The 20,828-nt window shown below is 40.9% G+C and overlaps 2 protein-coding genes across 4 annotated transcripts; both read left to right on the top strand.

Moving 5' to 3' along the window:
- The first annotated feature begins 1,889 nt into the window (after positions 1–1,889).
- Positions 1,890–10,050, top strand: LOC102719048 (calmodulin-binding transcription activator 3-like). Of its 2 annotated transcripts, none has more exons than XM_040528077.1 (13): positions 1,890–2,171; positions 2,857–2,976; positions 3,630–3,745; positions 4,110–4,198; positions 4,398–4,440; positions 5,280–5,424; positions 5,558–5,680; positions 5,759–6,069; positions 6,982–7,356; positions 7,581–8,275; positions 8,365–8,908; positions 9,159–9,503; positions 9,640–10,050. In XM_040528077.1, exons 1-13 carry the CDS (start codon positions 2,126–2,128, stop codon positions 9,748–9,750), a joined length of 3,063 nt encoding a protein of 1,020 aa, XP_040384011.1. In that variant the 5' UTR covers positions 1,890–2,125; the 3' UTR covers positions 9,751–10,050. The 2 variants fall into 2 exon arrangements, with proteins under 2 accessions (XP_040384011.1, XP_040384012.1); XM_040528078.1 differs by having other exon boundaries at positions 5,561–5,680.
- A 3,024-nt stretch (positions 10,051–13,074) lies between these two features.
- LOC102719330 (2-hydroxy-6-oxononadienedioate/2-hydroxy-6-oxononatrienedioate hydrolase-like) lies at positions 13,075–18,159 on the top strand. Of its 2 annotated transcripts, none has more exons than XM_040528062.1 (5): positions 13,075–13,928; positions 16,227–16,319; positions 16,417–16,484; positions 16,562–16,700; positions 16,944–17,035. In XM_040528062.1, the coding sequence occupies exons 1-5, from the start codon at positions 13,221–13,223 to the stop codon at positions 16,980–16,982; spliced, it is 1,047 nt and encodes a 348-aa protein (XP_040383996.1). In that variant the 5' UTR covers positions 13,075–13,220; the 3' UTR covers positions 16,983–17,035. The 2 variants fall into 2 exon arrangements, with proteins under 2 accessions (XP_040383996.1, XP_006662302.2); XM_006662239.3 differs by having other exon boundaries at positions 13,097–13,928; positions 17,015–18,159.
- Positions 18,160–20,828: the final 2,669 nt, after the last annotated feature.

Genomic DNA, 20,828 nt, shown 5'->3' on the forward strand with positions numbered 1-20,828 from the left:
ATTTTGCATGTATAAAATGCAGGCTGCGATTTATGATTTTAGTTCTTTTCATATGGACTAAATAGAATTTTATTCATAGTTCATACGTTATATGATAATCAAATCACGATGAAGGACGTATAAATACCTTTTATATTGTGACGAAGGGGCTATACTGTAAAAGGGAAGTAGTCACTTATGTTATGTGTTCTTGGCCATTGCAAGCAGGTTTATTATCTGTCTAAAATAGAATTTTATATTTTTATTAGTTATTTCTATTGTATCAGATAGTGTTGTCTACCATCTTCAGCCAGGGAAATGGCCGAAGTTTTGCACTCTCGCTATTCGCTAAGGTCCTATTTAGTTCACAAAAAACTTTTCTAAAAAATATCACATCGAATCTTTGGACACCTAAATAAAGCATTAAATATACATGAACATTAAAACTAGGGTTAATTTGATCCGTGTCATTGCAAATATGAGTATTCAGATAAATATCATTATAATTCGTCTATTTGTAGCCATGCCACTCAAATTTTACGAAATTGGAACCATGTCATCGCCGTCATGTTTTCCATCTGCTTCTCCATTTACATGTGGGATCCACCCGTCAGATCCATCCTGACGGCAATGGCGACGAGGAAACGGAGCAAGAAGACGAATCGTGTGGTTGCTCACTAGGAAACCTCTGAATGTTGCCTAGATCCTGATGGCGGCGGCGCTGAGGCTACGGGCGTTGCCGGCGGCGAGCACAATAGCCGCGCGACCCTTGCTGGTGAGCCACACAACGGTAACGACGACCTGAGCAGCCGCCCTGGCGGCATCAGCTGCGGTTGTGGTTGTCCCGGCGACAGCAATGGCGTGCTTGCTCTGCTCCCGTTCCCGCTCCACGTCAGAGTACACCAACCTGAGCCACGCTTCCTCGGCCACCCTAGCGATCACCGCATTGCCACTGACCGCCTCCGCCGAACCCCAGCGCCATGACCGAGCTCGCCGCGGGTCGGTCCGTCGAGCGGCGCCTATAAAGCGCGTCCATGATGGCGGCGACGGAGTCCTCGACGTTGAGGTCAAGCGAGACGATGTCGATGGAGATGCGGAGCGACAGGTCGTGCAATGACTCAGAGAGCAGATCAGAGGATGTGGCGGCGGTGGAGCCAGAGGCCGAAGGGCTGGACGGGATGCGGTGGAGGCGGAGGCTGACGGGCAGGGCAAGACATGACGACGAGGGTGGAAAGAAGAAGATAAGGTGGAAAGAAGGAAGTGGGTAAATCTGACGGGTGGGTCCCATGTGTAAATGGAGGAGAAGATGAAAAATGTGACGGCGATGGCATGGTTCCAAATTCATAAAATTTGAATGGCATAACTACAAATAGACGAATTGTAATGACATTTATCTGAATTCTCATATTTGCAATGACATGGATCAAATTAACACTTAAAACTAATTACACAGTTAAGAGGGAAATCATGAGACGAATTTTTGAGTCTAATTAGTTGATGATTAGACATAAGTACTACAGTACCAATATGTGCTAATGATGAATTAATTAGACTCAAAAAATTCATCTCGTGGTTTTCAAACGAAATCTAAAACTTATTTTTTAATTAAACTATATTTAATACCTTAAATATATAATCGTACAATATCAATACAACGTCTCCTAAGAATTTTTAGGAGTGAAAGCAGCCTAACAAAACCGCCAGCACGCAGCTGTGCCGTTGGGCTCGCGGTGGCCGGTCGGCTGTCCCAGCAACAACAGCACGAAGCTTCCCCACGCTAGCACTGCCACTCCCCTGGCCGCACCGCAGCACGGACGGACACGCCCTGACAGGACCACAATCTGCACGGCAGGGGCAAACCCGTCCTTTCCACTATTCACAAAACTAGTAAAAACACCCACGAAAAAAAATAATCACTCCCCTCTACGAAGACGAAGAAAAAAAAAAGCCCAAACCCTCGGCGCGCCGAGGCGGAGATCGCCCGTCCCCGCCGCTCGGATCCCCGGGGCGCGCGGCTTGACCTAACCGGCGGCGCGGGGGGCGCCCCGTCGCGTGGTGGCGCGCGGCCCAAGGAGCCCTCCGCCTCAGCCTTGACACCCCGCGAGCGCGGGGGAGGGGCCTGCCGCCCCCCAAAGCCTTTTCAGCCATGGCGGCCGCGGACGCGCGGCGCTTGGCGGTGGTGCCGCAGCTAGGTGAGCATGGGTTGGCGTCGTCCGTCGCTGTGGTCCCGGTGGGTGGGTGGCCGCCGCCGCCGCGTGTGTCTTCGCTGCGTGCGGCGGGAGTGAGTGCTTGCCGGCTCGATCCGATCTGGGTGGGTTGTTGGAGTGACGGTGGTCTCGGTCAACGCGGCGGTCGACTGGCAGGGTTCGTGCGAGGGATTCGTAGGACTGTACTATATTTTTTCCTCTTTTTTGGTGCTGTGGGAGGGTGGAGCATGGAAGAACGGTGGTGCTCTCGGCTGCTTGGACATGTCGATAGGCTAGTGTGTGGTGGGATACTGGGAGCTACTGAGACATGGTACTGGAATTGTACGCCGTTGCTCTTGAAGTTTCGGTCTGCTAACTAATCAATTGGGGGGGGGGGGGGGGTGTTAAGGACTGGGCTGGATTTCGGAGGTTGCACTGCACGGGCACAATTGATTTCGGAGGTGGCTCCGTGGTTGGTTGTGTTTCCCTGTTTTGGTGGTGATTTTGTTCCACCTTTGCAAAAGAGGGATCATGTTGACCTGCAGTTCTCCACTTGTTTGGCCAAGAGTGCTACTACCATTATTGTCTTGTTCTGAAAAATAGTCTGATTTTGTTCTGTGATGACCTCCTGCCTATGCTTTTCTGAGGAATATGGTGCGTTGCTTAACTTTGTTATGTGATGTCTAAACAGATATCGCACAGATTCTGAAGGAGGCTCAACAGCGATGGTTGCGTCCTGCTGAAATTTGTGAAATACTTAAGAACTACAGAAGTTTCCGTATTGCACCAGAACCACCAAACAGGCCTCAAAGTATGGCACTTGTCTCTTACATTAAATGCTGCTGTAATTTGTTTTACTTTTACATTGAGGTATTTTTTATTGGTGATTCACCATACTGCTAGCTGTTAAAATATCATTTAAAAAATACCAGCAGATGCACGAATTTTTATTGCATCCTAATTTATGAAATTACATTTAACCTCAATAATCGGAAGTTCTAAACTTCTATCTTGTAGCTATCTGCATGTATTCTGGTAATTTTAGCTTGTTATATCCTTCTTTGCCAAGTATCTCTGTATTCCAGTGGAATTTCAATGTGTATTGTAATTTGTAAGTAACTAAAACATAATATGTTTTACTGGGCTCTATATGACTGCTGCAATAGAACGCTTGTCAGGTTGTGTCTGTGAGGCATTAATATATGTTTCTTTTGCCGGAAGAAGTTATTTCAATTCTTTTGACTCTGATACCTTTCTTAAAAAGTACTGCCTTGCACATAAACAAGATTTAGTGGTGTGCGGATTTAAAATTCTACCTTTCTATTGACCTGATCATTTATTTGCAACACTAGTCAACAATTAACTTTTCTCACATCACCATTGCGTGTTATTGGAGTTGATAAAGTTTCCTCAATATATACCATCCTCAAGTTCAATATTTCTTACCATTCTTGCCCTGCCTAGGTGGCTCGCTTTTCCTATTTGATCGGAAAGTATTGAGATACTTCAGGAAAGATGGCCATAATTGGAGGAAGAAAAAGGATGGGAAGACTGTCAAAGAGGCCCATGAAAGGCTGAAAGTAAGTCTGCTTTGCAGTATTCAATATACTCCCTCCATCCACAAATATAAGAGATTTTGCCCTTTTTGGAAAGATTAAGGATGAAGAGAAAGGACTAGGATACCCCTATTAAATGAGGACTGGTTGAGGGTAGCTGGGGGTAAGATGGGAGGAAATTTGAAATAGAGTTGATTGATAGGATAACTAGTAAACCAAAATCCCTGGACAAGTGGGAAGGGGCAAAATCCCTTATCTTTGTGTGCGGATGGAGTACCTTTTTACAAACAATTTTGTCATGTCGAAATTCCTGTGCCTAGCATTTAGTCATATGGAGTAGTGGTTATTTGTCAATGTGAATAAAACTTGCTGTTGTTTGCCAATCCAGTCTGGAAGTATTGATGTGCTTCATTGCTACTATGCACATGGGGAAGAGAACGAGAATTTCCAAAGGAGGACTTACTGGATGTTGGAAGAGTAAGTAGAATTCTTCCAAAAATTTTGTATGTTCGATTACGTGGTTGTGCTATGCTATGTTTTATGAGCCTATGGGGCTACTAGCATGAATGATTTCTCATAGGCGCATAAAATGAATGCATCTGCATGTTGAGTTTGCATACAGCATTGTAGATTTTTGCGTTTGAATAACCTTGTAGACTTATATTTTATTTTGCAGGGATTTTATGCACATTGTTCTTGTACATTATCTTGAGACCAAGGTAATACTGAACTGTCCTATTTTTCACTTAATGATTAGCTTTATATCTGCCTTAATCTACAGTCCATCATTCCGTATGCAGGAGTTAGATTGTTCATCATAATGTTCGATTCCTTTTCTCATGCTTTTATTCTATATTGCATTGTTGCAGTATTTATTCCTTTCAATTTTTTATTGACTAAACACTAGTACTACTGGATTGATTATTCTAAGTATTTAAAATTTAATAAATACCTGTACTAATAAAATATTTAGGAAGCTATGTGTATTATTATTATCATTTATTTCTGATGATTGATATTCACATAATATGGGGAAGTATCTTGTAAGAAAGACTTCTTTTCCTTTGTATTTGTACATCGGGTAATGCCTGTCTCATGTGGTAATCTTTGAATTGAGCATACTCTAGTATATTAGGGTATTGCATGGTCTACTACCAATTTCACATTGCACAAATCAGTGCTATGATGCCCAACTCTAGGAGTTACATGATGTTGACTTGACATAATTGGATAAATGTAGGTGGTAGCATCAGATGTTTTTATAGTATTATTATATGATGGTATTGGATATGTCTGGGACATTAGATGGAACAATCCTGTGATTTTTGTGTTTGTATAGTTGGAACTAGTTCTAATAACAGAGTGCTACTGTTTTCCAATATGTCTGCTGAATGGATTTTTATTCATTTTCATTGCTAGTTAAATCACTTTTCTGGTTTCACATAATGAATAAAATTCATCATTGCCTGTTGAATTAGAGGTTTTTTCCCCTCTTTTTGCTCTTGTAAGAAGTCACTTAACCCCTCATTGCATCTTGCTCTGTGGACATGAACTTCAGGGTGGGAAATCTCGTACTAGGGGGCATAACGACATGCTTCAAGCAGCTGCTATGGATAGTCCATTAAGTCAATTACCTTCCCAAACTATAGAGGGTGAAAGCTCAGTTAGTGGGCAGTTCTCTGAATATGAAGAGGCGGAATCAGGTAAAATTGTTTGGCTGTCTTCTTTGGCTATATGTAATGACAAATCAATGAAAAATACTGCACAAAAAAAAAATAGTTTCACTGATACATACTCCAATTATGCACAGCGTATCTAAAGAAAAATTCGGTGCAGCAGATATTTATTCAGGAGGAGCCGGATACAACTCTTTCACTCAGATGCAGCACCAGCAAAATGGAATTGGACCTGTGATTGATGCTTCTATGTTCAGTTCTCATGTTCCTGCTTCATCCATAGGTAATTAACAAGAGATACAATATGCTTTGTACCTAAGTGAAGTTGATATTAACTCCTTTTGTTTTCACATGATTTCAGGTAATTATCAGGGACAACATGCTATGGGAGACACAGCAAGCTTCTTTTCTAGTACCCAGCATGATTCACCTCTTGTCTTCCGTGATCCAAACCTTGAACATGCAACTAATGGGAATGAACTATCATGGAATGGGGTTATGAAGCCTGATGAAGGGGCTGTTCAAATGTCTCATCTACAAAATACTGTTCAACCTGAGCAATTCACACAAGGTCCAGGGGTTGAATACTTGACATTTGATGAAGTATATTCTGATGGACTGAGTCTTAAGGATATAGGTGCTGCAGGAGCTGATGTAGAACCATTCTGGCAGGTACGTGCAAGTTTTGTAAGGTGATGCTTAAAACGTTATCCTGTTGCAAAGTTAATAGTTGTTCTCATGGTAATTCTCCCTGTTTTGTGTGCTAAAAATGAAAGCTTCAAATTTCAAATTACCTTATGTCGTGAAATATTTAATTCCAACTACTTCTGTCCATATAAAAGGGATTTTGGCTATCACTTATATTTTGGTATGGAGGTAGTACTTGATATGAAATGTGAAACTTTACTTGCATTGTCAATGATTTTAAGATTTTGTTGGATTCCTTATAGTCAAGGAAAAGACTTTCTATTCAGTGGACATTCACTGGTGACAACACTAATGTGCAGGTGCTTCAAAATTCAAATTAGTTCAGGATGCTGAATCTGCAACAGAAAAAAATCTACCTTGTACTAGATAATGACAATTTACTTTTGCCATGTTCATGGTTACTTCTGTAGTTCTGAATTCTGACCATGGGATGATTAGCAAGGCAGACAACTTTTTTATCTGATAGTAATATGGCAAGATTGCACTTATGATTCTTTCAGTATTAGTGCAAGTTATTTTTCTATTGGAAATTGTGGAGTTCTATTCTTTCTTGAGATATGCTGTAGAGGTTTCCATGTCCATAGCCCTTGGTAAGTTAATTTCTTAGAAAATATAAATTGGCAAGTATTTTGTTAACATAAAATGTGGACAAAGCTGCCAAGCAAACTCGAATAGGAGTTTCTATTACATTGCCTTTTCAGAATGTACTTCAATAATTACTTTGTGTATCTTATTACATTGCCAAGCAATATCCTATTTCTTTACTTCGATAATTACTTTGTTCAGATAGAATACTGCAGTTGGCTGTGCTCTTGGTGTTCTTGTCTGGTTTAGTTTTCTTTGAACAGCTATCTAATGGAAGCCTTTGCATTACAGTTCTCTGGTGCCACTGGTGATATATCTGCAACACAGAATAGCATCCAACAAAATGATGGATCTCTAGAGGCAGCTATTGGCTACCCGTTTTTGAAGACTCAGTCATCCAATCTATCTGACATCCTGAAAGACAGCTTTAAGAAATCTGACAGTTTTACAAGATGGATGAGCAAAGAGCTTCTTGAAGTTGAGGATTCCCAAATCCAGTCTAGCTCAGGGGCGTACTGGAACACTGAAGAGGCAGATAGTATTATCGAAGCATCAAGCCGTGAGCCACTGGATCAGTTCACTGTGGCCCCTATGGTTTTGCAAGATCAGCTATTTACTATAGTTGATTTTTTGCCAAGCTGGACATATGCAGGCTCAAAGACCAAGGTATAGTGTTCTGATGGTGATATTTTTTACCTTTTCTTTTATGACGAGGACATCACTAGCTTGGATATCACCTTTGGTTGATGGATGTATAAGATAGCCATGGTCATATCCAGGCTAGTGATGTCCTCATCATTTAGCATTGAAAGTATTGATGGTTCTAGTTGAAATTCCAGCTGAAAATAGTGTTCTCCAGTTGCTCACAAAATATGTTGTATGCAATGTAGGTTTTAGTTACTGGTAGATTCTTACATGCCAATCAAGTCACAGAGAGACACAAGTGGTCATGCATGTTTGGAGAAGTTGAAATTCCAGCAGACATTTCAGCAGATGGGAGTCTTCGATGTTATTCTCCCCCACATAAACCGGGCCGAGTTCCTTTCTATGTCACCTGTTCCAACAGATTAGCCTGTAGTGAAGTACGTGAGTTTGAATTCCGACCAAGTGACTCTCAATACATGGACGCTCCTAGCCCGCTTGGTGCAACAAACAAAGTTTATTTCCAGATACGTCTTGATAACCTATTGTCCCTGGAACCACATGATTACCAAGCTACTATAACTAACCCCAGTAAGGAGATGATCGATTTGAGCAAGAAGATAAGTTCACTGTTGGCGAACAATGATGAGTGGTCCAAGTTACTCAAGTTGGCTGATGATAACGAGCTTCTTACTGATGATCAGCAGGATCAATATGCTGAAAAATTGATCAAGGAAAAACTACATGTCTGGCTTCTCCATAAAGTAGGCGATGGTGGCAAAGGACCCAGTGTGTTAGATGACGAGGGGCTGGGTGTGCTTCATCTTGCAGCTGCCCTTGGTTATGGTTGGGCCATAAGACCAACTGTTACTGCTGGTGTGAACATAAATTTCAGAGATTTTCATGGATGGACTGCACTCCATTGGGCTGCATTTTGTGGCAGGTATGTGATCGAAAAAGGGAAATAGGGTAATATTTTGTTTTAAATTTTTGAATATTGAACAGTACAAATGCTCTTGACCTATGATGCAGAGAACGGACTGTTGTAGCACTTATTGCATTGGGAGCAGCTCCTGGAGCTTTGACAGATCCACATCCTAATTACCCTGCTGAAAGCACACCGGCAGACCTTGCATCTGCTAATGGACATAAGGGTATCTCTGGTTTCCTGGCTGAATCCTCTCTGACAAGTCATCTTCAAGCACTCAATCTGAAGGAAGCCAATATGTCTGAAATCTCTGGTCTACCTGGTATTGTTGATATCACTGAGAGAAGTGCATCGCAACCTGCAATTGGAGATTCATTAGGTGCTGTTCGAAATGCTGCTCAAGCTGCTGCTCTGATATATCAAGTTTTCAGGGTGCAATCCTTCCAGAGGAAGCAAGCAATTCAATATGAGGGTGACAAAGGTGGCATATCAGATGAGCATGCGCTTTCTCTTGTGTCTATGAAGGCATCTAAACCAGGCCAGCTTGATCCGCTAAATGCTGCTGCATCTCGTATTCAAAATAAATATAGGGGATGGAAGGGGAGAAAGGAATTTCTTCTCATCAGACAGAGAATTGTAAAGATCCAGGTATCGTGTATATAAAATGGCTCACTTGACAGTTTAGTTTCTTATTTTTCTCTAGAGTTGCTTGCTCTTGATTATCTTGATATTTGTCTGCCACTGCGAACATTAGTGAACACATGGATGGGATATTAAGTCAGTCATGCCATACTGGGATAATCTTTAATGTACTGTCTAATGGAGAGTGCTATTGTTCCTTTTTGTGCCATTGGCGATTAATCTGTTGCTGATTATTTTTTACTCTTTTACTGGCTAGGCTCATGTGCGAGGCCACCAGGTGAGGAAGCATTATCGGAAAATAGTTTGGTCTGTTGGGATAGTGGAAAAAGTTATATTGCGCTGGAGGCGAAGAAGGGCTGGGTTACGTGGTTTTAGGCCCACAGAAGGTGCAATAGAGAGCAGCAGTGGTGGAACAAGTAGCAGTTTGGTCGCTGATAAACCTGCTGGCGATGACTATGATTTCTTGCAAGAAGGACGAAAGCAAACTGAAGAAAGGCTACAGAAAGCTCTTGCCAGAGTGAAGTCCATGGTTCAATACCCAGAAGCAAGGGATCAGTACCAACGGATTTTGAACGTTGTATCAAAAATGCAAGAGTCGCAGGTAATGCCCTGGTTTCCTTATAATCTAGGTAGCATTTAGCGTTGATTTTATGGCTTACTCTGCATCTTTAATCCAAATGGGCATATGCTGTGTTTACGGAACACTTAACACCATTTCTCTGCTGATATAATTGCAGATTGTGCAAGAAAAGATTTTAGATGACTCAGCCGAGATGGATGAAGGCAATTTCATGAGTGAATTCAAGGAGCTGTGGGATGATGATACACCTCTACCTGATTATTTTTAGTGCTATAGACTAATTGGTGGTGTCGCTGTAAATCTCCTCCAGTGCTGCCGTATTGACACCTACCGAAGTTGATAACCCAAACTCTCGACGTAGCATCGCCAATGAATATCGTGATCTTAAAATCTTAAATGCTTGGATTTGGATTCAGTTTCGGTATTCTTTTCTGTTATGTTATAGCGTTATGTACAGTAGAACCTTGTTTACCATTGATGGAGCCATGTATATGCAGTATGGATGAATCTAATGTAGAAAGTTGGTGGTTGTATCATTTGAGTTCAAAGATGCATGCGTGGTTAGCAACTTCTTGCATTAGAAAAATACAATGCAGTGTGGTACTAATTGATGCACTTTTCGATTCATGGTGACTAGTGCAGTATACGGGGTTCTGCAAACACTAGTTGTACGAACGGTTTTGGCAACCGATGTTCAGGTGGTTGGCTTGCAGATAATAAGATGTTAGGAAAGGTTACTTGCAAGGTAGAGCTCTGGTTTTGCGAGTGCGAGGGGTGACTCCATTGGATATAGATTAACGTCAACCATTTTATTGAGTTTATGAATATTTTTTGTATCAAGTTCATGAATTTATGGTTTAATTAGTAGTGTCAATTTATATCGAGCTCTGTGCGGATATGTTAATTAAAGTATATAAACGTGTTAAACCTCACCATTCCTGCCCTAATGTGTGACTGGCGCAAACTTTTGCTCCATAACTTTTTTTTTTGGAAACAGTACCGCTATACCTATGACCAATTATATTGCCTACATAAGACTCAAACACTACGACCATTGATTAGACAAAGTAGGTCAAGTGAGTGGCATTGTAGCCGTTGATCAATTGGATTATATATAAGTCGGATTAGGGATTGCAATTTTCCCGAGGGGCTGAATCCTCAGTGGGTACTCGCCCCTATGGGTATGGGGATGGGTCTTAATTTTGACCTGTGGGTAACCGGGTCCGGAGTCTTGTATTTGGACGGGTGAAGGGATGAGGATGGAGTTCTACCTGCGGGGACCCGAGAGAGATATATTAGACTATGACCCCATTAAATTATAGCCTATAGAAGGTGCAAAAGTCTAATCCTAAGCCCATATTTCTGTTATGGTAAACCATTTATCTCTTGAATTCATCATTATTATTGCAATCCACTGAACTGCAGTACTGCACATCCATCTAATTCAATTATTGTTCTTGTTAAATTCATCATTGTCTTTTGTTTGTTGTGTTGATTGAAGTGAGTCATTACTCAATGCAGGTGAGCGGGTCACCGGTCGGGTCGGGTACGGGGATGGATTCCGACCCGCTTCTCAACTCGGGTCCGGGTACTGTGTTCCCTCAAAAAAAAACTAGGGTCCGGGTATAGAAGTCAGGTGACTGGTTCGGGTACGTTCATGTCCAACCTGTTCCTGACCCGCCCTGTTGTCATCCCTAAGTCGGATGGTTGAGTCGTATGCATAGAAATTTTCTTTTGGAAAACCAAGCTCGTAAGTGCTAGTCTCATGGCTACACTTTTTTAAAATTGTCAAATGTTAGCCACTTCTTCCTAAATGGTTAGGATTGCTTTAAGAGTCACCTAGCCCTTTAAACCTTCTCATTAGTTCATTTGGTAGTTCATCACACTTGCTCTCTACTTCACATCACATGATCGTCCATCTAGATTTTTCTGCTTGTGATTAGTTTTCTCCAACAACGAGGTTCCCCTCTACCAACATTGGCCCAATGCCCTCCTCCCCTAAAGCCTATGATGACAACATCACTGTCTTGCTGTCACCCTGTCGTTGTGAAGGTCTACTCCGAATCACCACAACTTGAGCCTTAACTCCTGTCTCTTTTTTCTATCTCTCATCGTCCACCACATACCCTAATATTGTGATACCATCGCTATCTCTCATCGCCAAAGAAGATGTTGGCCTCAAGGTGGTGATGGGCGAAATACTCCTACACATGGATATACATTTAGTAAACTAAAGTCATTTTTAATGATTTTAGTCACTCGACAAGCGATGATAATGACAACAGCGGCAATGTGTTCAAGTTGCCGCTTGGAGCATATCGGTTGTGTCCAGGATATGTGGCAGTAGATCTGGTGCGCCAATGGTGTGACCATGGCAACACGTTGGGGGATGATGCTAGGAGCTTGCAGGCTGCAGCAACAGCGACAACACAGAGGGGAATAGGGAGGTATGACCTCATAGGCGTGGGTACGAAGTCGCTCTCAATGACAACTTGGTAGCTTATACCTAGTGTTGGTAATCCATCTATGGTCAGCAACCATATGACAATGGTTGGGCGGTGGAATGGGCTATGGTATCTGAAGGGTTGATAGTTAACGAACCTTCTTTATAGGGAGTTCGTAGGCAATAACGATGGCATGGTGTTCTAGCTATGATAGCTCCATGTACATGCCAGTTTTGGGTATGGAGCTGGTAGGGAAACGTTAGCGAAAGCCTTGCCACACCATTGACTGACTTTGATGACGACGACACTCTTATGTTTTATTTCACATCTTAGAAGCGTTGTATGATATCTTTTTTCCTTCACACTGATCTTCAGGTAAAAACTTGCTCTGACTTTTGGACGAGTGACAACAGAGAATGATGTTGCATGTGTTGATTTAGAGAACCTTCTTAGTACATTAGAAGCCATTGGTGCAATTCTTCCTTGGCTTGGGGCTATTGATAGTCGTCATTGATTGTTCCTTATGTTTTGCAGCTATATTTGGACAACACCTGTCTTACAATTTAATTACTTTTTGATGATATCTTCCGATTCGGTTTGATTTTACTAGCAATGATGTGCACAAGCTCGAACGAACAAATCAATCTGGCACTAATTTTAGGCAGTCGGTTTTAGGCTTCATAAGTATACTAGGATTACATGTAATTTTTAATTTTTTTTGCCATCTATGCAATTTTGGTTTTGATTTTAATACCTATAATCATACATTTGTTTGGGGTTTTGAATCCATTCCCGACATACAAAATAAAACAACTTATTAGCGCATAATTAATTTAGTATAGGCTAAAATAATTAATTAAAATAGATTAACATATTTATTAAAAATACTTTTGGATCACCCACACTAACTTGGCTTTACATAGTAGAAGTCACCTTCAACTATTATACTATTTCATTCTTCATCTACTAACTTTTATACCTTTTCCTCACCTCGATCAATATTTATACTATTTTATTACTCTACTTACTATATTTTTTAACATAATTTATACTACCGATATTTTTTTAATTTAAAGAAATATTATGAGTCAAAGAGAGTATTCTGAAACTGCAAATTTTCATCATAGAAAGAACATATTTTTCACGGTTTATATTCGATGACCGGTAGTCTTATTTAATATTTTTCCTTTATTACAAGTAGCAGTACACTTGTCATCACGGCGATGGCACATATGAAAATGCCGCAGTAAGACGGAGTCCACCTCAGATCCCCTCGATCCCCGCCCGCCGCCTAATGCCGCCGCCACCGCCGCCCCCGCCCCCGCCGCTGGGCGCCGGCGCCGGCGGCCGGAGGCGGTGGCAGCACCGCCTGAGCCCCACACTCGCACGGGACCGCTGCTACACCCGCGCCTTCCGCTCCGCGGGCCTCCGCCCCACCGCCGTGCCGCTCCCGGACGGCGCCGTCGTCCACCTCTGGCTCCCGCCCCCCGCCCCCACGGTGCCGGCGGCGCCGCCCCACCCCGTCCTCCTCCTCCACGGCTTCGGCGCGCGCGCCACCTGGCAGTGGGCGCCCTTCCTCCGCCCCCTCATCGCCGCGGGCCTCGCCCCGTACATCCCCGACCTCGTCTTCTTCGGCGACTCCGCCTCCCCCGCCGGCGACCGCTCCCCGGCCTACCAGGCCGCCTGCGTCGCCGCCGCCATTGCGGCGCTCCCCGGCGCGCCGCAGCGGTACGCGGTCGTCGGAGTCAGCTACGGTGGCTTCGTGGCGTACCACCTCGCCCACGCGTTCCCTGCCGCGGTGGAGCGGCTCGTGCTGGTCGCGGCCGGGGTCTGCCTCGAGGAGGCCGACCTCGCCGCGGGGCTCTTCGCCGTGGAGGATATCGCGGAGGCGGCCAGCCTGCTGCTGCCGCAGCGGCCGGAGGATCTGAGGAGGCTGGTCGGGCTCACCTTCTGCCGGCCGCCGCGGTTCATGCCGTCCTGCTTCATCAGGGACTACATCAGGGTAGGTAATCCAGTGACTCGCTAACTAATTTTGCTGCTTTTGATTACCGCTGAAGTGTTGTGTGGTTGGATGCTGTGCACTTTAGATAGGGTGTTTGGGGTGCTAAAATGCCCAATTTGATTTGTGATCACTACCTTCTACGCTATAAATCGAAGAACATAGAGTTGCATCCTCCATGGGTCCACCTGTATATCAATTTCTACATAGAAATTCTGTAAGCGGTTGTTTTATATAAGATCTTGTTTTTTTAGTTCATCTAAATAATTACTTTTTATAGAATGTGATGCTTAGGTTATCCATTGGCTTTCTCAATGGGTGAATGGGCGTTAAAATTTCCAATAATGATACTGTCCATATTGGTCCTTTTGTTGTGAGGGAGATGCTTTTATTCACCACATTTCTGAGCTCAAGAAATTCAGTAACTCATTGGTATAGATTAAGCTTATCTGGTTCATCTGCATAAGTATTTTTCCACCCTATTTGGCTTCATGGGTATGGTTTTTACTAGAACCTTATTGTCTTATTTTGTGATGCAATATAATCAGTTTAACTATGTCAATGTATTTGTACCAGGCCATTTTAGGATGATAGTGATATATTTCTGATGTAGTACTTCAGAAGTTGTTAGCATTGTTACAGTTGCACACCCTGATAGGTCCGCTGGAGCATAATTGATGAAAAGCTTTTGATTTTTGATGAGCCGTGTATTGAACAATTGATACATTGCTTTTGAATGTTGTTATGTGGGGAATCCCCTTTGGGCGGTTCATGCAGGAATCGAGATTAATTAGGACTCTAAAGTTTGATTAGGATAAGGTTTGTTAAGTTTGATTAGAATTAGGACTTTAAAGTTTGATTAGGATTAGGACTCTAAAGTTTGAGTAGGATAAGGTTTGTTAAGTTTGATTAGGACTCGACTTCTTTGTAAGGCTATATATAGCCCATTAGTTCATGGTTATTGCAGGCTGAAATTAGTTCAAGCAGAAAATAGTACAATCTACCTCGTTCAATCTACCTCGTCCAATCTACCTTTGTCTATTTCTCTCCTCTCCCCTACCCCATAACAAATGTTGCAACTTGAATGTTGTTTTATAAGCAAAAGCAAGGAACTTTGATGAAATATTCTTCCTCATTGAAGATTGGCTGTGGTGACAGGAAGTTGTGAGTTAGCATCTTTCTGTGTTAACTTAGTAGCCAAACACATCGATTACGACTACTTTGCTTGAAGCTGTGGCAACAAAATTATTTATATTTTACTCTTTCCATGGAATTAAGATGACACTGTCGCACTAGGTACTTAGTTCTTAATCATGAAAAGACTTGACATTTTTTATTCACTTACAAATAGTATGTACTCATTAGAAGTTTAGAACTAGTACGAGCTCAAAATATTTTTGTTAGGGGGTGCTTCTGTGCATCACCATTCCAGCCAGCATGAGATGCATAGATCATAAAGTGAGTGACATCCACCCTATTCATGCTTTGACATTTGTGCAAATGTGAGGAAAAAAAAATTGAGTACTGTTTTCCTTATGAAGAGCTCTATGCAAGCTCTCCCTTTCCCTTCAGATGTCTATCTTTATAAGAATGATTCTTTGCAGCATGGACCTTTATGCAAGAAGAGCCCTCAATAAGGGAATTTGAATATATTTCTCAAGTGATCAGGGGTTTAAGCATGAAGTGCATGCCTGTATGTTGTAAAGGGTACAAGTTAATTTGTTTTCTTGAAATGATTGGCTCTAAATCTATGGAGGGAAATGATGTTGCTGACTTTCTATAGGGTTCTTACGGTGTGATGGATGACCATACTTTTAAAATGAACGGATGCTCTTTCAGCGTAATAAAATGCAATGAGATTTAGTGGAATAAATGAGTAGGCTCCTACCTTGTGAGGAAAAAAAAATTCTTTTATGAATATTTGACTTAAATTACTGTGATTGTGCTGGAGTGCTATTTGATTATCCAGTGCAGATCATATGTATATCTGATATATTATATGAAGACATCCCTGTAGAATCATTATTGCATTTGCCATTCTTAGTAGGTTAATACCATAATGTTTGTAATTACATGTTTCCCACAGAGCAAAGAAATGAAGCAAAATATAACATAATGCTAGTAATTAAGTTTATGCAGCTAGATTGAGATTTAAATGTACATTACTTATCATCTGGTTACTTCTCTTTCTTTATACAGGACATCATATGGGGAAAATTAACTAGATTTAGAATCTTTTCTATGTGTTTTTTTCACAAAAGCAGTCAGCAGTTCTATACATTTTTATGTATTAATTTGCAGGTTATGTGCACTGAGAATGTAAAGGAAAAGACTGAGTTGTTATATGCTTTGATCAATGGTAGGAAGCTCTCAGATCTTCCAAAAATTAACCAGGTAATTATTTGCATATTACAAGCAGAAGTTGATGCCTGTTCATGTTTTCTTACTGTTAATTTAATCTCTTTCGGGTTGCATTTTATTGTTTTGACAGCAAACCTTGATAATCTGGGGAGAACAAGATCGGGTCTTTCCATTGGAGCTTGGCCTACGGCTGAAGAGGTTTGTCTAAACAACTGTCATCATATTCAAGTTACTATCACAATCTAATAAAGCAATAAATTTTGATATGGATACAGACATTTGGGGGATACATCTGAGCTAGTCATTGTCAAGAATGCTGGCCATGCTATAAACCGTGAAAAGCCAGCTGAGCTATGTAGACTTATAAAGAACTATATTGCTGATCCCTCAGTCAAGTATCGAGATGGCCACAAGGTACGATCTCACTACTAAAATATAATAATCCTGCAAATTACGCTATGATGATTATGTTGACATTGTTGAAGCTCTATGCTGCTGAAGAAATATTTGTTGGTCATTGCCAGTGGCTAGGAGTGGTAATGGGCCAAGGCCATTGGGTTCTTTCACAACCCTATTTAATTCTTAAAAATTTTTAGCTTAAAACTCTATATAATTTTATTTTCAACCCGTTTTGAACCTAGCCCTTAAATTTTGTAGGCGCCTATTACCACCCCTACCAGTGGCCTCTCAAAATAAATTAAGAAATTGCTACCTTCGTTTGCATGCAGGGCTCCTGGAAGAACACTATAAAAAGGTTTGCTGGGTCGAGTCTGAGAAAGGTTGACTCTACCCGACCACTGCTATAATGCATATAATGAGTTACTGACCAATACTATAATGTTTTATTTACTATTTTTAAATGTTATTGGATAAAGAAAACACAAAAAAATGACGACGGAATTAAGATTGACAAGTTGTGACCGCAGCTATATTTCGTATATAAGGATACGACCAGTTAGGAAACTGGGCTTATTTTTACAGACATATTCGATTCTCTGAATTGGGCCTTTTACTTGTCCAATATATCCATCAGCATGGCCTTCTGAGCCTTTTTCCAGTTGCACTGGTGGACCCATTCAGGAGAAATATATGTTTGATTTGTTCCAAACAGATTTAATGGTATCAGGATGATTTTAGTTATCTTAGCTTTTAATAGCTATGGTTTATTAAATACCCCACAACTCAACTGAGCACAAGTGCCAAAGGAGAAATTCATTCTCATGGTGACATGCTGAGTTGCTGACATTACCATAGTGCTGCCTAAGGCAATTACTATATGCATCACATCTGCAAGGTTGCACCATTTCCTGGAGTTTCGCTGGCGCCAAGAAGCACTCGCCACCTGGAACATCCGATTCGCTCAGCACCAGCAACAGGATCACCTAGCATGGAGTACTTGCTATGGCATTCAGAAAAGAAAAAGAGTTTGTGATTGCGACCCAAGTGGTTTCGGTTTGTGGCTTGGGAATTAGGCCATGTCCATGGATGTCCTGAGATTCTTTGGTTCCATGTTCTGGTGGCTGGGCACTCGAGTACAATAATAATTTCTCTTGAGTCATCCAGCCATGGCATCTTGTTCAGTGTCCACTCTTCTTTGGAGAAAAATGTTCTGCTCTTGCTGCAAGACTGTTAGATTTGTATGGGGACAGAAAGGAAGTGGACAACTCTTCAGAATTCAGATAAAGATAATTTGGACGGTGTAGATTAATTTGAGATCACCAGGATGCCGAAACTATGCATATGAAACTTGGATCAGGTAGCTTTGATCTTACATAAACATGTAGGTTGTTATGAATCTGGGTATTTGTCAATAAATTGATGCTTGAGTATGCCCATTTGCAAACACGGCTTGGTCCTGTTTGGATGAGAATCATCATACTGTTCCATCGGATCAAGACATTGGACATAAAGTTCAATTAATAGCTCGAGTGCGAAATTTTATTTTTTTCCCTTTTATTTTTCACAAAAAGTTCAATTAATAGCTCGAGGGTGAAATTTTATTTTTTTCCCTTTTATTCTTCACAAGTGACGTTTTGGTCTTGTCAAGTTTCTCAACGGTGTTGGAAGTAAATGCCTCAATGGTGTTGGTGTTGGAAATACAATTTTGACTACTAGTTTGTTTCTTGTATATTTACAGAGTGAAATTATAATATTCTGAACGTAGCTATTGGATAAAATCATGTCATTTTCAGTCTGGCGTAAAATAAATACTCATGGAATGGATCAATGGAGATATTAAAAATTAACACACATTTGCCTTTTTTTTTTCTCGCTAGAGGGAGTGCCAATGGAATGTGTCAGTTTCATAGGAACATTATATTTTCTAGCATTATTTTCTTAGTCCATTATGGAAGTTTTGTTCATACGTCAATGATATATATTATTTAACAGTGTATTATTGACCATCCAAACAATTCAGTTCTTTGCATCCTAGATCCATGTGCAGAAGTCAACCTGGACTAGAAAAATAAATCCTACCAACAAAATTTTGGAGTTGGTCTGGAAGATAGCTGGGGTAGGCAATTGGCCTTCATAGAAATAATGCTATTTGAGAGAAGAAAAACAGAGAAATGTTATCCCAGTTGCAACAAGGACACAATTTAGAGCATGACTGGTTCTTTGCCGCTGATATAGCAGGCGTGCATATAGTACAAAAGTGTGAAGGTGTTTTAGATGAGCCTTGTATAATTCTTTGATTAGGTCTATTAGTTGGCAACTTGGTATTTTATCTCTTGGTTAATTATCTTAATATTATAACATTCAATCCTACTTAACCTAGGAACAACTTAAAGTTTTGTAGTCATCCCAACACATGCATCTGTAGAATAGCCTAGCTTTGTGGTTACATGTAAAAGGTTGACTTTCAACGTATTTTCTTGACCTTTTTAGTAAGTTCAATAGCCAACTACTAACTCTAAATTATCTATAGTCAATCTAATAGTCAATTCATATAATAGTTACGTACAAAACATATATTAACTTGTCCTAGCTGTCATACACATATTACGTCTTGGAGTCTGTTTTGTAGCCTATAAATCTGTAACTTAGTACTCTTCTCTCCCCTCTCTTATCTTCTTAAAATATGTTTATAGCTGGCTTATAGTCTGCTATTGTACATGCTCTTAGCGTAATGTCTTGGGTATATATCTCTCCTTGGTTTGAGTTTTTTTTCCACCGTGTGGCTATGTAGCAATATTTGTATTATTTAATAGCTCAACCTATGCCACATTCAGCAGGATGAGGGAGGTGGGTTAGTTATCCAGCGCGAAAAATATAGTAATAGATTAATACATGATTAATTAATTTTAATTATTTTAAAAAATATAAAATAGATTAATATGATTTTTAAAACAACATTTCTATAGAAAATTTTGTAAAAAATATACCATTTAGCAGTTTGGGAAGCATGCACATGAAAATAAGGGAATCTGGGTTATTAGGTGGATTGCCGAATGTGGCCGTAATGTCCACAACGACATGTTTTCATGACTACAGGAATAATTGTTTCCTTTCCCCCATAAAGGGCGAGGATGCGTATCCATGCTTGGCACAACTGTGTCACGTTCAGAAATTTTTCGCACGAATTTTTTAACCATCGTTCTTTAACTTGGCACAACTTAAATGTGTATTAAAAAGCTTTGTCCAGGATCAACTATGGTACATAAATAGACAATGTTGATTACATAACCATCGTTCTTAGAAACAACTGAAAATGAATAAATAACCTAACGAAAATGCAGTGAAAAAGATAAAGTAGACTAGCTCCCGCAGCACGACTCTAGTCCACAGACAACGTCTTGACGATGGACAACTTACTCCAAAGAATTATCTCCATTCGATTCAACTTCTAACTCTGAAGGGGAAAATTATATAAGGCTGAGTACAAACCACGGTACTTAACAAGTAGCATGGAGTAAGAGTAATAAATGATGTATCGGATCACAAGGAATAGACTATGGTTATTTGCACAAAGCAATATTTAATAAATACAAAGATTGAAAATAAATAACATAAATAAATAAGTAACTAAATAAATAAATAAATGTTTGTAAAGTACCAACATCTTTGTCCAACGTTACATCACGTTGCAATAGACCCAACCACTAACCAACGTTACACCACGTTGCGGTAGTCCCAAACCAAGTCTAGATTAATCAAGTTATTATTGCTTTGACTAATCATAGTGAATTTGGTAGTTTGCCCTTAACCGTGGGCACCATTATTTAAATAGGTTTACTATGATAAAAGGTGTACCACTGTATCTACAAGACACAGTTCCACTATGCTTGAACGTGTGTCGACGTGCCACCATGACACACACCAGATAGGAACCTGTGATAGAACCTATCGCATAATCCTCCCTATCCAATCGCACTATAGTGTAGGTTTCATTCCCTACTTTAAACCAAGTCGGGCAGCTCCCTCTTGTGCCTAGGCAAATTCGAAAGCAGCATAGACCGTCGTGGGGTCCATCCATACTCCATCACGCTCACACTAGCCTGAGTATGTTGAATAGTTCGCAATTACACTTCAAACCCCGCC

Source organism: Oryza brachyantha, chromosome 10 (assembly GCF_000231095.2).
Source record: "Oryza brachyantha chromosome 10, ObraRS2, whole genome shotgun sequence".
Taxonomy (NCBI): domain Eukaryota; kingdom Viridiplantae; phylum Streptophyta; class Magnoliopsida; order Poales; family Poaceae; genus Oryza; species Oryza brachyantha.

Excerpts from the sequence above, each read along its gene's own strand:
- LOC102719048 (XM_040528077.1), top strand. The coding sequence starts at position 2,126 with ATGGCGGCCGCGGACGCGCGGCGCTTGGCGGTGGTGCCGCAGCTAG. Across the intron at positions 5,425-5,557 it reads ATATGAAGAGGCGGAATCAG|CAGATATTTATTCAGGAGGA; the intron begins GTAAAATTGTTT and ends AATTCGGTGCAG. Across the intron at positions 5,681-5,758 it reads TGTTCCTGCTTCATCCATAG|GTAATTATCAGGGACAACAT; the intron begins GTAATTAACAAG and ends ACATGATTTCAG.
- LOC102719330 (XM_006662239.3), top strand. The coding sequence starts at position 13,221 with ATGCCGCCGCCACCGCCGCCCCCGCCCCCGCCGCTGGGCGCCGGCGCC. Across the intron at positions 16,320-16,416 it reads ATCTTCCAAAAATTAACCAG|CAAACCTTGATAATCTGGGG; the intron begins GTAATTATTTGC and ends TTGTTTTGACAG. Across the intron at positions 16,701-17,014 it reads AGTATCGAGATGGCCACAAG|GGCTCCTGGAAGAACACTAT; the intron begins GTACGATCTCAC and ends GTTTGCATGCAG.